This window comes from Colossoma macropomum, unplaced genomic scaffold, assembly GCF_904425465.1.
Source record: "Colossoma macropomum unplaced genomic scaffold, Colossoma_macropomum, whole genome shotgun sequence".
In the NCBI taxonomy this organism is placed as follows: domain Eukaryota; kingdom Metazoa; phylum Chordata; class Actinopteri; order Characiformes; family Serrasalmidae; genus Colossoma; species Colossoma macropomum.
In genome coordinates, this window is record NW_023494788.1 from 11,582,392 (window position 1) to 11,596,838 (window position 14,447).

At 36.9% G+C, this 14,447-nt stretch overlaps 1 protein-coding gene across 2 annotated transcripts in view; it reads right to left on the bottom strand.

The window, feature by feature from the left end:
• macrod1 (mono-ADP ribosylhydrolase 1) overlaps nt 1-13,722 on the bottom strand; it is a 115,528-nt gene extending 101,806 nt beyond the window's left edge. For both annotated transcript variants that reach the window (XM_036568464.1, XM_036568465.1), the window contains exons 1-3: nt 13,039-13,722; nt 10,297-10,389; nt 9,284-9,394 (exon numbers count right to left, since the gene is read on the bottom strand). In XM_036568464.1, coding sequence (XP_036424357.1) covers nt 9,284-9,394; nt 10,297-10,389; nt 13,039-13,492 — 658 coding nt within the window. In that variant the 5' untranslated portion in view covers nt 13,493-13,722. The remainder of the gene's footprint in view (nt 1-9,283; nt 9,395-10,296; nt 10,390-13,038) is intronic.
• Between the last annotated feature and the right edge of the window lie 725 nt (nt 13,723-14,447).

Genomic DNA, 14,447 nt, shown 5'->3' on the forward strand with positions numbered 1-14,447 from the left:
ACTAGCATTAAAGAGAAATCTAATATTTACTTCTTTTATGTTTACAAATGCAGTAAAATGAGTAAAATGCAGATATGCTAGCACAGTGATCCAGCAATACTTAAATGATCTGCTGAGCATAATAAATACATCATCATATAATATAAATATCTGTTTGATGCTGTTGTTTTTTTAAGCAATCTACTGATATCAGCATGAATTACTTAATGACTACTTTTGTAAATCAGAGTGAGTGTGAAGAGCTTCACAGCTTACAGAACCTCTTTACAATTGATTCAATACCAGTTAAAGGTTTTTAAGGTAAGAACTATTGAAAATCCTTTGTTGAAGATTTTATATAGCTGTTACACTATACCTTTAAAAACGTCCTTCATGCTCGCACACCTCATTTACAAAAATGATTCCAGCCACTAAAAGGTTCTTTAAGGAAGCAAAAGTGGTTCCGGTACCTTTATGGAAGTGGGAGGGTAGTTCAAAGCCATTTCTCAGGACTGGTCACAGTCATTACATTTTTCCTGGTGATTAATTTCCATAAAAATAATTATGGTGATAAGAACCAGGGGTCACAATGTCTACAACACAAATATAACCATTTTATTTACTATTCAATAACCACCAGTGAACCTGCACACATTTTCCTTATAAATAATGTTAATGATAATAAACATATGATAAAAAAAAAAGATTAAAAAAACTTTTCTTTGGAGATTTTTGGCCTTACAACACCGTGCATGTGTCTCTCTGCCATGAATGGCTTCTATTAAATAGATTTCAGGCCAAAATCTCAAACCTATGGGAAAACAATGTGTTAGACGTCAAGCATGACAACTCCATTCACCCATGACCAGTCCATGTAATAACTTTCTTTGATGTAGCTTTTGAAGACATTAAACACTTAGGACGTCTGGCTCCTTTCACCACTGTGACCAACTGACTCTGTAAGTTCTTTAGAGCCAAATATTTTATATCAAAGACTCTGATATACTTTATTTATATCTTAATCACCACTCACACATTAGAAGTTACTCATGTTGATTTGTAAGACCTATGACATCTCAAAAACTGTGTTTTTTGATTTATTTTTATTTACAAGCATTTGTCTCATCCCAACAATGAAAAGGCAACCAATTCACATTCTCTATTCTACAAAGTAAACATATGATGGTGAAAGCTAACAGCTGTGGTCAACTTAAAAGTTGCGATCAGCTCAAATAATTGCTATCAGGTCATTATGTAATAACTGTGACAGGCCTAACTAATCTTATGTACTGCAATTAGGACTTTAGATTTACAAACTGAGCTAATGATGAAGAGAAATTAGACAGCACAAACAATTTTATTAGAAGGAAGCTTCATAATTTGACTTAAATTATTGAATATAACTGCCTGGTGTCTAACTTTTGGCCTTACAAGTGGCTATTCATGATGCAACACATTGTAATAAACCAACCTGGAACAGTATATCCTTCCTCATTTACTAGATGGACGGATGGATCAATGGTTAGATGGATGGATGGATTTAGTAGTGTAAAAAGGATGTTTACCCCTCCCTGCACCCCTCCCCTTGGAAAGACAGTTCCTAAGTGCCTGTGGATTTTATGTTTGGTGTATTTTATTGGGAAGAAGCGGGAGCCAAGAGCTGTAAAATGTTGTGAGAAGGAGGAGAGAGAGGACAGGGGGTGGAGGCAATGTTATTGTAAATCCAATCTTTATTGAGAACGACACACAAACAGTCCTCCCCTCTCCCTCCCACCCCTTCATCTCCTGCTCCCTCGCCCTCCCTCTCCCTCTTTCTATTGATCGATCTGCTCTCAGCGAAGTTTCAGGGAAGAACAATGTCTGCGTGTGTGTACCTGGGGAGTATGCGGGTACACACTCGAACCCACTGCCTCTATGCTCTATTTACAGTCAGAAAGTTTGGGCTTCTGTTTAACTCTGAAATTGGTAATGAAGATTTTAATCTGAAATGAATATTAAAATACACAAAGGAGCGCTTTACTCACTGGAATTACTAAACTCATTTAAAATCAGAATTCATGGTTGAAACTGATCCCAAAGGTGATGACATGTAACAAATTCAATGAATGCGAGTCAATAAGTCACAGCGTCTGCACAGCTGTTTTTTTCACTTCCAGCTTTTCAGGAGGTTTCATGAAAAGTGTCTCAAAATTCCTGGGGAGAGCATCTGACAATTTTAGCCAGTTAAGAAAATTGAACCTTTTGGACAGCTTCCTATTTTCTTGTCTTGTGCCTGGTTGCTTTCAATGATACATTAGGATTCACTGCTTTAACACGACCAATCAATCTAATATATAAAGCAGCACAGGGACAACTGGCCAACATAAATATTTCACAAAAAGGGCACTGATGATTTTAATAAGGACAAATACTTCTCTTAGTGGTATGTGGGCCCCAGGCAACAACATTTACATGCATAAAACCAATGCTAATGCAGATAAAGATCAATATGTACATTAGTTCATAAACTAATAAACTTCTCATCTGAAAAGATCATGCTTAATTTATAAGAAACAAAAAAAAACACCAACCAGAGGTAACTGTCACAATGTGACTTGGCTTTACATTAGCCTGTGCAGGCACACTTCATGTAAGCACAAGCTCTTACAATGCACTCAACCTCCTGAAGTACTTGAAAACATAAGCAGGTTATTATTTAAATTGTAATACTATGCAACAATTACACTGCCATGTTTAAACTTCCATTATACTGAATTACACTATTATAGATTTCCCTATCATTAGGGCCTACGTGGCACAATTGAATCTGCGTACAGAAAATACTAAACAGAAGTTCAAACCCTCTGCTGTTCAACACACACAACTACATTTCGAGGACAAACACCTTCTGAAAAACGTAGCACAAACTGGAGTGCTCAGGTTACACTGCAAACTGGACTCAAAACAGCAGCAACCTTTATAATACTGTACATGCACTATGTGGAAAAAAGTATCTAGACACCCCATTCTTTAGGTTAGTTAATGTGCACCCATTGTTGAAACAGGCATTCTGGTGCCCACAGACAGCTTAAATAATCTCCATAGAAATACACTGCTAACAGAATGAGGCACTCTTGAGAACCTAAGGTCACCATGCCCAATGCCAAGTGTTGGCTAGAGGGGTATAAAGCCCTGCAAATGTTTGTGATCCAGAACTAATCACCCGACACTAATCACCCAACATTCAACCTCACTTTTACTCTTGTGACTGAATGCAATCAAATCCTCACAGCAACATTAACATCTAGCGTGAAACCATCACAGAAGAATACAGTTACTGCCGCAAAGGAGAGGACAAACTCCATATTAAAGGAGAATTCCACTAATTCTTTCACAATTCACTTGATAAAATGTAAACATCTTTCAGGGTGTTTTGAAATGGGGCGTTGTAGAGAAACTTATAGACATTTTTACAGTAGTGGTGCCAGTGGTGGGTCTACAGTGGAAATATAGACATTTTCTTTACAATCCAAAATGATCAGTTAACCTACACGTCGCCTGAGTTTTATATGTACGGTTTATAATTGTAAACTACTGGTAAAATAAACTTTCTTTAGGTACTATTTTGTCTTACAATACCTTGCATGTACTTCTCTGCCATGAATGGATGTTTAAAAATATATATTTAAAGCTTGTTGTAAAACTATCAGAAAAAGAACATCTCAGGAATCAGGCAGGGCATTTGTAACCGCTTCAGCCTTCTGGCACCAATGCCTTGAAAAATTCAGACTCTCCATATTGGAGCAGTTCACATCAACTATTCTACATAACCATGTTTACATCTTCAAGACTGAGTTATGCAGAATTTTTGCAAAATTGGTGGAATTCCCTTTTAATACTCGAGTTAAAACAAAATGTTGGGTGACCAGGCGTTTACGTATAGTGTAGGTCAAAGGTAATGACACTGCACCAGAAACGGGTTTGTAAGCAGTCTAGGGCATGTGTGAGGTCTTCTTCAGCCTTCACAGAATCGCTTAAAACAGAGAAAAATTACAACATTGGAACAGCTACAAGATTTAATGAAAATTGCAATTTTTCTGACCAGTACTGTTACTGCAATTTAAATGCAAATATCTTCTATAAATTAGGCTCCAAGTCTCTTTGCTAGACAGCGAGTTTATAAACTCTGCATTATTAGGTTCAATTTTCTCACTTAAAACATAAGACAATGTTGAACATTGTAAGACGAAACTAAAATTTCAGCTTCTGCAATTTGAAAATTGCACTCTGTCAAATTGCAAATTCAATATAAAAGTGATTCATTATTTGAAAAAAATGCATTATACACAGCAACATCAAACAAATGCACCCAGTTGACACAACTTACAATACACAAATTCAAATAATAAACAGGTGCTTATCATGATATATTCAGAAGATACTGACTTGATTTCCACTGCAAGAGCACTGATACCACATGTCCTCCAGAGACTGCACAAATTAATAGCATATTTGTCTAAATTGCGATTCTGGAAATCTGCAACTAGTTAATTCCATTTAGCAAAAAGGCAGAAATTAATATATTCAATTTAGCAACATGCCTGCTGCACAACCAAAAATCTTTTTTTCAGCAATGTTCACATTTAGAGATTTTCAGAAATTCGCAGCTGTTCATGTAGCCCGAGAAATCATAGGTGTTGCTGTAGAACAGTCTCTGAAGTAATGAAACACACCAATCTTTTTTAATCTTAATTTAATAATTGCAATCACATTATCACTCAAAACAGCCTAATTGCAATTATCATTGTTGTCATAATTGTGCACTCCTAAGTAGTACCTCAGAGGTTTCAGAGTCATCTGACGTAACAGTGCTTCTGAGCCACAATATCTTGCTAAACACTGCCTGAAGGCGTATCAATTCTTGATGTAAAGGTGACTTGTGTTACTGCACGTCCACAAAAGGACAAGTTTGTTGTGTGGACATGGTTGTGTATGTGTAGAAAAGAATAAATGGACCTTCATGTAACTGCTAAAGTAGTGCTTGACACTGTGTCTTTGTCAAACTTACAAGGACCCATCACAGCGATAAGCATCACCACGCTTTAGCGACAGCATTTGAGCATGTGTATGTGTGTTAATACAGAAGTGCAAGCAAGCACTTGTGCAGCCTTGCTTCTTTCCTGCCCATTGGATCAGTGCACACTTAGCAGTCCTGAGAAGTCCATTCCAGCATCCAAATTAATTACCTCTAGACAGTCTGTTAATCCTCACGCTTTTACACCAAGCCCCAGCGGCCAGTCGATCAATGCAGCCACAGGGAGGGATGAATCAGTGTGCTGTCACACAAACTCCTTCCCTTCTCTTTTCCTCTATCTTACTTTCTGTCCCTCCCTGTCTGTCCTTTCCTCTCATGACTTTTCAAGGGGAATTCCACCGATTTCTCAAAATTTCTACATAATTAAATCAGTCAGATTTAGAGTGGTTTGATGTGATATTCTCCTTTCAAGAGAAACTTACAGAGGTAGAATTGTTCTCATTGGTGTTGACTGGAACCAGATGTCTGAAGAGTTTAATGTCTCTGCAAGTTATTACATGACAACATGTACATTACATGAGGTACAATGGTCACAAATCTGCTAGGTGATGTTCTAGACACTTTAAACGTTTTAAAACAGAATTTTTTAAAAATCCATTCATGATGAGATAGAAGCAGGTTGTTGCCAAATAGTCCCCAAAGAAAACCTTGTAATTAATTCACCATTATCAATATTGCATAAAAAACGTATATTTTCACCGGTGGCTCTGGATAGTCCATAAAATATAAATTAAAGACTCATATACAATATACAATATTTGTGGTGTAGATGTCATGACCCTGGTTCCTATCGCCACCACTGTAAAGAAATCCAAGTCAGTAAGTTACTCTACCATATACCATTTCACACCAAATCACTCTGAATTACTTTATTAAATCTCAGTAAATAAATTACGTACATATATATATATATATATATAACTCATATATATCTGAAACTAACCCAGACTATAATAGTATCTTTGCCAGTGGCAAGCAAAGCTTATGTAAACCTCACAACAGTTGCTATGAAAGAACAAATTTGTGGCAAGAGAAGGGATGGGTCAACTCACTGAATCTCTGAATGAATACTTAATCAAACGTCTCTATTCCTGCCTCCACCATGTGATTAACCTCCATTAGGATTGCCTGGATCAAGGAGGATGACTGCTGGAATAATATGTTGCCTGCTTAAAACGTGACTGTTCAAACATTAACAAATCATTGTCTTTCTCTATGGCAGTTTTAGAAGAGAAGATGGACGAAATAATAAACCCTATGCACTTTTACAGCGCTGCGATATCACATTAACGTCAGCACTGCCAAATAACTGCAAAATGCTGACGCTGACACTGGTGGAACAACATCCATGAGACTGATGAGACTATTCTCCATAAAGTGATGTAATCAACAGCAAATGCCCACTAGAATTACACCATGTGGAATTATTTCTCCTCGGGGATTCACCACAGCATTGCTAGACTGTTTACCATCTAAATCCCAATGGTGCCTGTTATCAAGAGAAGCTGACCTGTTGAAGAGGGATATGGCCTTTGCTTCCCCCTAGTGATGATGTTATGCAAATGCTTTTGCGGCCTGCTATGTTTTCAGGCACCTGACTCTATGATGGAATGAAAAGAAATGACCCTTTTTAATGTTTTATTGTTTAGCATTTTAGCAGCCGAGCTTGTCTAGTCTGCTGAACAGCCACACACCAAAACTATTAATTTCTCTTCATTCTCTTTTAGAGACAACGGGCCCATAATAGTAACTGCATGTCATCATTATCTAAAGAGGAAATATAGTGAAATCATCTATTCTTAAATCAAAATGAGCTTTTAAATTTGTAAGAAAATGAGACTGCGAAAAGGTATATATACATATAATTACTAACAGAACAAACAAGAAAAAACTGACCTGTCAGCGAGGCCACAAAATGTAAAGGATGGGAAAAAAAACGCCTCAACTACCAATTTTAGAACCCCCGCATTTAGTATTTGAAAATGAAAAAGGGATTAATTTCACTTGTGTATTCTACGATCTTCCTCATAATGAACGACCCAAGGCGTTTACCTACATGTTACTTCCTATTTCTACCCCAGAGAAACTGGAAGTTATGTTTGTTTATAAAGAGCTTAACATAGTAAAGTTAAAATACATTTTTTTACAACTTTTTAAAATAATGTTTTTTGAATGATTATGCACTTCTAAGCAGCCTTGAGAAAAAATTGTGTTCAAATGTTCTAGGTGTTCCCAGTGCTGAATTATGGTCAAGTTATTACTGACATCATTCACTACATAATCTATAAAAATGAGACCAGTTGTGCCTTACACTAGTTCATACTAACATGCTGAGAAGAACTACTAAGATCAGCCAACAGTTACTACATCAATACTGCATGATATTCCACTTGTCTAATTACAGTAATTCATAGTAAACTATTAGCAGACTTCACTACAAACCTGCCATTTTAATAAAAAAGTGTAGATTATACAGTCGATAGAAATTTGAATACCAAGAGAGAGGAAAAAATGTTCTTACCAAAGCTCTGTCTTTTCATGTGCTGAAAAGATTAAAAGGCTTCATATTTTATGATTGATTTGGCACTTCAGCTGGTCAGATGAAGAAAGTTAGACTGTTCCAAATTTCAATTGATCTTTCATTTTTGATAAAATCACAAATATGTCAATTTTGAAGCCTTAAGCCTAAATGCAATTGGTCTCACCTATGCTACTGGACTATCAAACGACTTCAAATCAAATATTTTATTTATTTTGCGCCGTAATAGTCTAAACATAATTTTTAAAATCTTAACAAAATATGTACCAACAACACTACTAGTGTGTATATTAGTCCAGTGGTACTCTGTCAGTATCAGTGCAATGGTATTATAAATAACATGACATATTACTTCTTTCATTTTACTTTGTAAAATGGGATCTTCATTTTTTCATCTGTAGGTTCACCAATCCAACAAAAACTCTCAGCTGCTTGTAACTCAAAATATAAATCATTCATTGTACTTCACAATTGAACTTCTTGAAAAATGTTAATGTGTAATGTTAAAATGCACTAGTGTTAAAACAGTGACCAGCTTTATAACAACATCAAGGCTGAAAATACACTCTTTGGGAACATCTGATACCAATCTGCATGCTCACACCACACAAACGTTTTTAGCAGATTTCTTAGAGTGCGCACTGGAACACTGCAGTCTAGTGGTCACCTGCAAAGTGCAATAATGATGAATAAACAATACACCATGTGGCCCTAGTACTCGGTATTGGCAGACAGTTGAGGTTTGGGTGGGCAACATTACAATATTTAATCATTATTGTGATAAATTATATCACAATACGCTTTTCTGAGCATATCGTGGATTTTGTCAGTGCTTAAGGAAAACTGACTAACTACATGTTTCATTATAAAGTGAGCACAATTAAGCCAGTTTCATCATTATTATTACTATTACTATTATTATTATAGCAATTTCATATGTGGCACTACAGGTTAAATCTCAGAAAAAACAAAATATTGTGTTTCATATTGTAAATCGTGAAGATGTCTTGAAGTGTTGTGATATAATATTTAGGCCATATCGCCCACCCCTACTTAAACTCAACTTGTATCAGCTGTGAAAAATATTTCAAGTAGACATGAATCGGAAATCAAAACGAATTTTCCTTTTGTGCCGTGATGTGTTTCTGAGAGAATGACAGCGTCAGGGTGGGGCGATATCACAATGAGAGGTGACAGGATGGTAGGCTGGGCGCTGGTGCAAGGTGACATATTCTAAAATAAGATCTTTTAGACGTGGCCAAAAGTCAGGACGCTTCGATCAAAGATAATGGGAAAACAATCATTTTGTCTTTAATATGATGTGGTGTGATGATTCATGCTTAACATAACCAGGAACACAAACTACACACGAAAAAAGGTCAATTTTGATTTCATGTTGACTTTAAATACTGCATTTCTTGTTTCATAAGAATCAGGTTCTGTTCAAACTTTGCAAACTTCTGAACTAGCTACAGTCATGCCTGAGAGCCAAAATACATTTTACATGTTTTGTTAAAATTCATCTGCAGTGTTTACGTTGTACGTCACTCAGTTAAGTAACAATTTCCACTAAAGTGGCACCATTTCTTCATTATATTTCCTTTTCACTTAATAAACATCAAGCAGTTAAAGTACATTCGTCCAACATGAGGCACCATATTACTAACTTATTCTTAGTGCTTAATCCTCACCTGCATTGACGATTGCATCTATCTCCAGTTTGGTGATGTCACCTCTGAAGAGAGATATCTTCTGATTCAGCTCATCATCAGCTTGAAAAGGGGGATTATCTATGGCAGCACCTAAGATGCAAACAGCAAATAATGTACATAATAAAAAGGAATGTTCACCTAAAGCTGAATATAAACATAAATACGCAGAGTAAATGGGGTCCCATACCACCAACGCCAAAGCCTTTTAATTTCTCATATGCATGGTATGTCAAGGTCATTTGTATACTGAAATGTTTGTAGCGAGACTCGAGTAATTCACTCTACAATTATTTAAATAGCAACAGAAGACAGAACCTAAGCAGAGTTAGTAAATACAGAAATGAATGTGAAACATTGAAAATCAAAATATTATGGTTATCACTGCACAGAGTTGACTGGGAAAATATGTTTAAGGGACCAGATCCAGCTCACTTTGTCCTCACAGCTGGAACATTCCCCAGTGCTGTCATACAAGAATGAGCCCAAGGCTGGTATTTCTAGGTAGGAGCACTGATCTATGATTTGTTCTTTTTAGTAAGGTAAGACAATAAAAGAGGAATCTGATTCTAGGTCAGCACTCCAACTCCGAAAAGCTTCATGAATACAGGCTTTAACAGCTATTCCTTATAACATCCTCCTTTACCCCGCCTGTTTATATACTTGTCTCTTAGTTTTCTACATTAATGCAAACCTGTTTCCAAAAAGGTTGGACAAAAATGTAAATAAAAACAGAATGCAATGTTGTGCAAATCATTCAAACCCTATATGTAATTGAAAATAGTACGAAGACAACATATCAAATGTTAAAACGGAGAAATTTTATTGTTATTTGACAGGCTGAGTCTTTCAGAAGTAAAGATGATGAGGGGTTCACCACTTTGTGAAAGACTGAACATCATCACATTCTGTTTTATTTACATTTTGCATAGCATCCCAACTTTCTTGGAAATTAGGTTGTAGAATCTTGTGGAAAACAAGGGTTTGAGTCTCACCTGAATGCTTCCAAACAGGAACATTGTCCAAGGAGATGTGGGCAGTCTTATACTTCTCTCTCCTGTCCTCCAGGCTCATAGACAGAAGCCAGTCTGATAGAGCAAAGGGATATAATATGAATATAACCCAAACCATGTACACTGGTTGTCACCAACCCTGCCCCTGTAGATCTACCTTCCTGCAGGTTTCACGTCCAACCTAAATGTAAAACCTCATTCAACTAATCAATGACTCCTAAGGGTAGTATGATCCTTTTCTACAGCCACTATAATAACCTCAGGACACTAATTTCAAATAAGTCAAACTCCTCCCTCAGGAGCATAGCACTACAGGGTTTAGTGATTTAACAAGCCCTTCAGAAGCTGAACTGAGTATGGTGAAGTAAAACTATAAAACTCTGCAGTGCCACAGGCACTACAGGACTCTTGATCCAGAAATCTGCAGCCTAATTAGTTCTGTGTCTAGTTATACTTAGAGCTACCAGTTTAATTTACCATCTGCCATTTTTAAACCTACTAGAAGTGTAAATAGCATGGTTTGTCCAGCAAAAGAGCTGTTGTCATACTTAATATTACAAATTACTTTAACAAAACACAATGGATATGTACACTACATTTCAAAAACAACGTATCATGTCAATATTCTAAAAAATAACTAAAATAGGATAATACTATTATATATTAATAGTATAACCAGAAGTTGTTCAATAATGACTTACACAAAACAGGCTAAAATATATAACTGGTGCCATATTATAATACAAAAAAATTACATTTTACATCAATATGAAGGTTTTAGGGGAACAGCAGGAACATGAAAAGTAATAATACAAAAAATAATCCTGTTATTATTCATTTATAATAATTTGTCAAGTTATCTGTCTGGAGATTTGACTGCTGCTTTGCACGAGGCATTCTGTATATTCATTTTATTAAACTTTCAAACATAATGTTATATTGAGTACATCTTGGAATAACCTTAAGCCTTTTTAAATAATTTTGGACACAGCTAAAATACTTATTTTTACAGCATCCTATCAGTGATTTGAAACCTATGACAATACTATCATTCAAAAGATTGCAGGAAAATTACAAAATCACATACACAGTAAGAAAAATGATTTTATATATTTGAAATCCTTAAACTTTAAACAAAGAAACAGAAGAGTACAAACATGTTTACAGTTAAACTACATTCTTAAAAAGATGGTTCATCAGGGGTTCTTTAGTAAAGCGAATGGTTCTGTTTAGAACCATTTCATGCTTAAATAGTTCTTCAGATTAATGGAGAATGTGTTGCATATGGTTCTACAGTGCCCTCCACAAATACTGGCACTCCTGGTAAACATGAGCAAAGCAGGGTGTAAAGAACATTCGTTATTGTTTATCTTTTTGATCTTTCATTCATAATATTAACAAAAATCTAACCTTTATTTGAAGTACAATGATTGAAAGAAAAAACCTAAATGTTACCATGAAATACATTTTTCTCACATTTATGTGTCACAATTGTTGGCACCCCTTCATTTAATACTTTGTACAGCCTCCCTTTGCAAAGACAACAGCTCCAAGTCTTCCCCTATAATGCTTAATGAGACTGGAAAACACATGGCAAGTGATCTGAGACCATTCTCCAAACAGAGCCTCTCCGGATCCTTCAGGCTCCAAAGCCCACGCTTGTGGACTCTCCTCCTCAGCTCATCTCACAGGTTTTCTATGGGGTTTTGGTCAGAGGACTAGGACGGTCATGGCAAAAACTTGATTCTGTTTCGTGTTGATTTTGAGGTGTGCTTTGAATCATCGTCCTGCTGGAAGATTCAAACTACGGCCCAGTTTAAGCCCCATGGCTGCGGCAGTCAGGTTTCGATTTAATATCTGCTGGTACAAACTGTAGGTGCTTGACTTTATTGGTCCTTGACAGCAAAGACTTTCTTCTGGCTAACGTCCCAAACAACTTGTGGTTACGCAGGTAGTGTTTAATTGTCATTTGGGAGACGTTCTGACCCCAAGACTTTACCACTTGAATCATCCTTCTCACTGTGTGTGGGGCCGGTATAAGTATGCATCCTCTTCCTGCCAGATTAGTGACATCTCCAGATTCTTCTTAATTACTGACCTGACTGTGAAAATTGGCATTTTCAACTGTTAAGATACAAGTCATTGCTATTTTCTCTGGTCTTTCTCATAACGATCGATAACTAAGGGAATGTGGCCTGTGTTTCATCTCATCACTGCTGTCAATTTACATAGAATGTAAAGGGCAACAAGTACTTTGAAATGATGTCAAAAACTAAACAACAACAAAAAACAGAGATATGAGGTTTTATTTCTGACAGTGGCAATATATTCCCTATTGAAACAGTAAGTCATGGCTGACCATTTAAGTGTTTCTAATTGCTCAGGTGAACTTTAAAACATTAAATATGAAGGGGAATATACTTAGATTTCACTCTTAAGAGTTTCTAGAGGTGCCAACAATTGTGGCATACAAAGATTGAAGAGTGATATTTATTTCATGACAAGATTGAGGTTTTTTTTTTCAACCATTCTATCTTAAATAAAGGTTTAGTTTTTTATCTATGAGAATGAAAAGATCTATATAGAACTCATGGTTCTAAACAGAACCATTCCGTTTACTAAAGAACGCTTCTGAACGACCATCTATTTTAAAGAGTGTAGAGTTTTGTGTTTCTTGTCTCTTTAATAAACTCACTATATCAGAGTTACAGCAGTACAACTCACTTTTCGCTTTCTCCCAGTCAGTGTCCTCCGAGTCTAAGTCCAACGGAATTTCCACACCTGTCTGGGCGGCCATGGCATACAGGGCACTGGAGTGGACACAGGAGGCAACGACAGCGGCAGAAAGGCCGAAGAGGACCACAGCCGGATGGGAGAATTTTCCACCGCGCTTCAGGGCCTTGAGACTCGGCCACTCGAATGACTTTGAGGCGGTAGAGGTGGCTGAAAACTTCTCCACCCGCCTGACAGTATTTATAACTCGCTGAGAGGAATTCAATGCTCTGGTGATATTTAGCGACCCTTCGCCACTGCGAACCACTGTGTGAAACGAACAAACTGGCCAACAACTTGCAAATTTGTTGAATTTTAGACTGCGTGTAAAGTTATTTTCCGTAATCAGCACAAAGTGTTTTGAGAGTGTAATACGAGCTGCAAGTTTGGACAGTCGAAACGCCATAACTTAGCTAACGCTCCTGCTGACAGCTTTACCAGCTTTACACCGGACCAAAATTCAGAGTATTTTAGCCGGGTCTAGCTAGCAAACTGTAAACTCTCAATTTCAGGCACTTGCGTTTTTAGACCAACCCAAAAACGACCACGTAAAACATGAACGTTAACGTTCAAAAGCTGAGAAATCGAAAGTGTATCGATCCTCGCGCGGTGATTGTGAAACGGACCGTACCATTAAAATAGGGGTCCGCTGATGAGCGCTTCACAATGGACTTTCCCAGAGACTTTAGGGTGGCGCATTATCCTACACTGCCCTCTCGTGGTCAACACATTGGGTCCACTATGCTTAGTGCTTGGTTTTAGAGTTTCTACAACGAATAATCATGAAGAACACATAGCACATTCGTCAGAGTTTTGTCTAATTACACATAACTCGTTATTGGTAATTAACAATAACTCCTGTATCTTCTATAACCCTTAGGTAGGGCCTTGTTAGCTCAGCACCTCACTCCAAATTACATGTCCACTCTGTGTTTGCCCACTGACGCATTGCATCCCCCAGCTTCTTCAGTTTAATAGAATTAAAAAATTTGAATACTTTTTTGTGGTCTCTTCCATAGCGGTCTTTCACTACAATACCCAAAATGCATTACGTAAATACGTCATATAAGCGTTGGCAGAGCCCGTTTATAAAGCGTTGGGAATCTGCGACAGTGATCAGTATCTGTTAGCATAGCCACTGATGTAGCAGCCAATTGTCATATAAACGTGATATTTGGCTTCATAGCTGTAACATTAGCTATCTGGCTCCCTTCTGCATAGCATAAAAACCAGTTGTAGTTTCTTGAGAGTTCTTCCTACCTTCAAGGTACATCATCAGATGGAGGTTTTTCTAGTCTTTAAACTGGAAAATCTCACTCTAGAGACTATTAAGGCACCAGTGTAGATGTAGTAATGGTAAC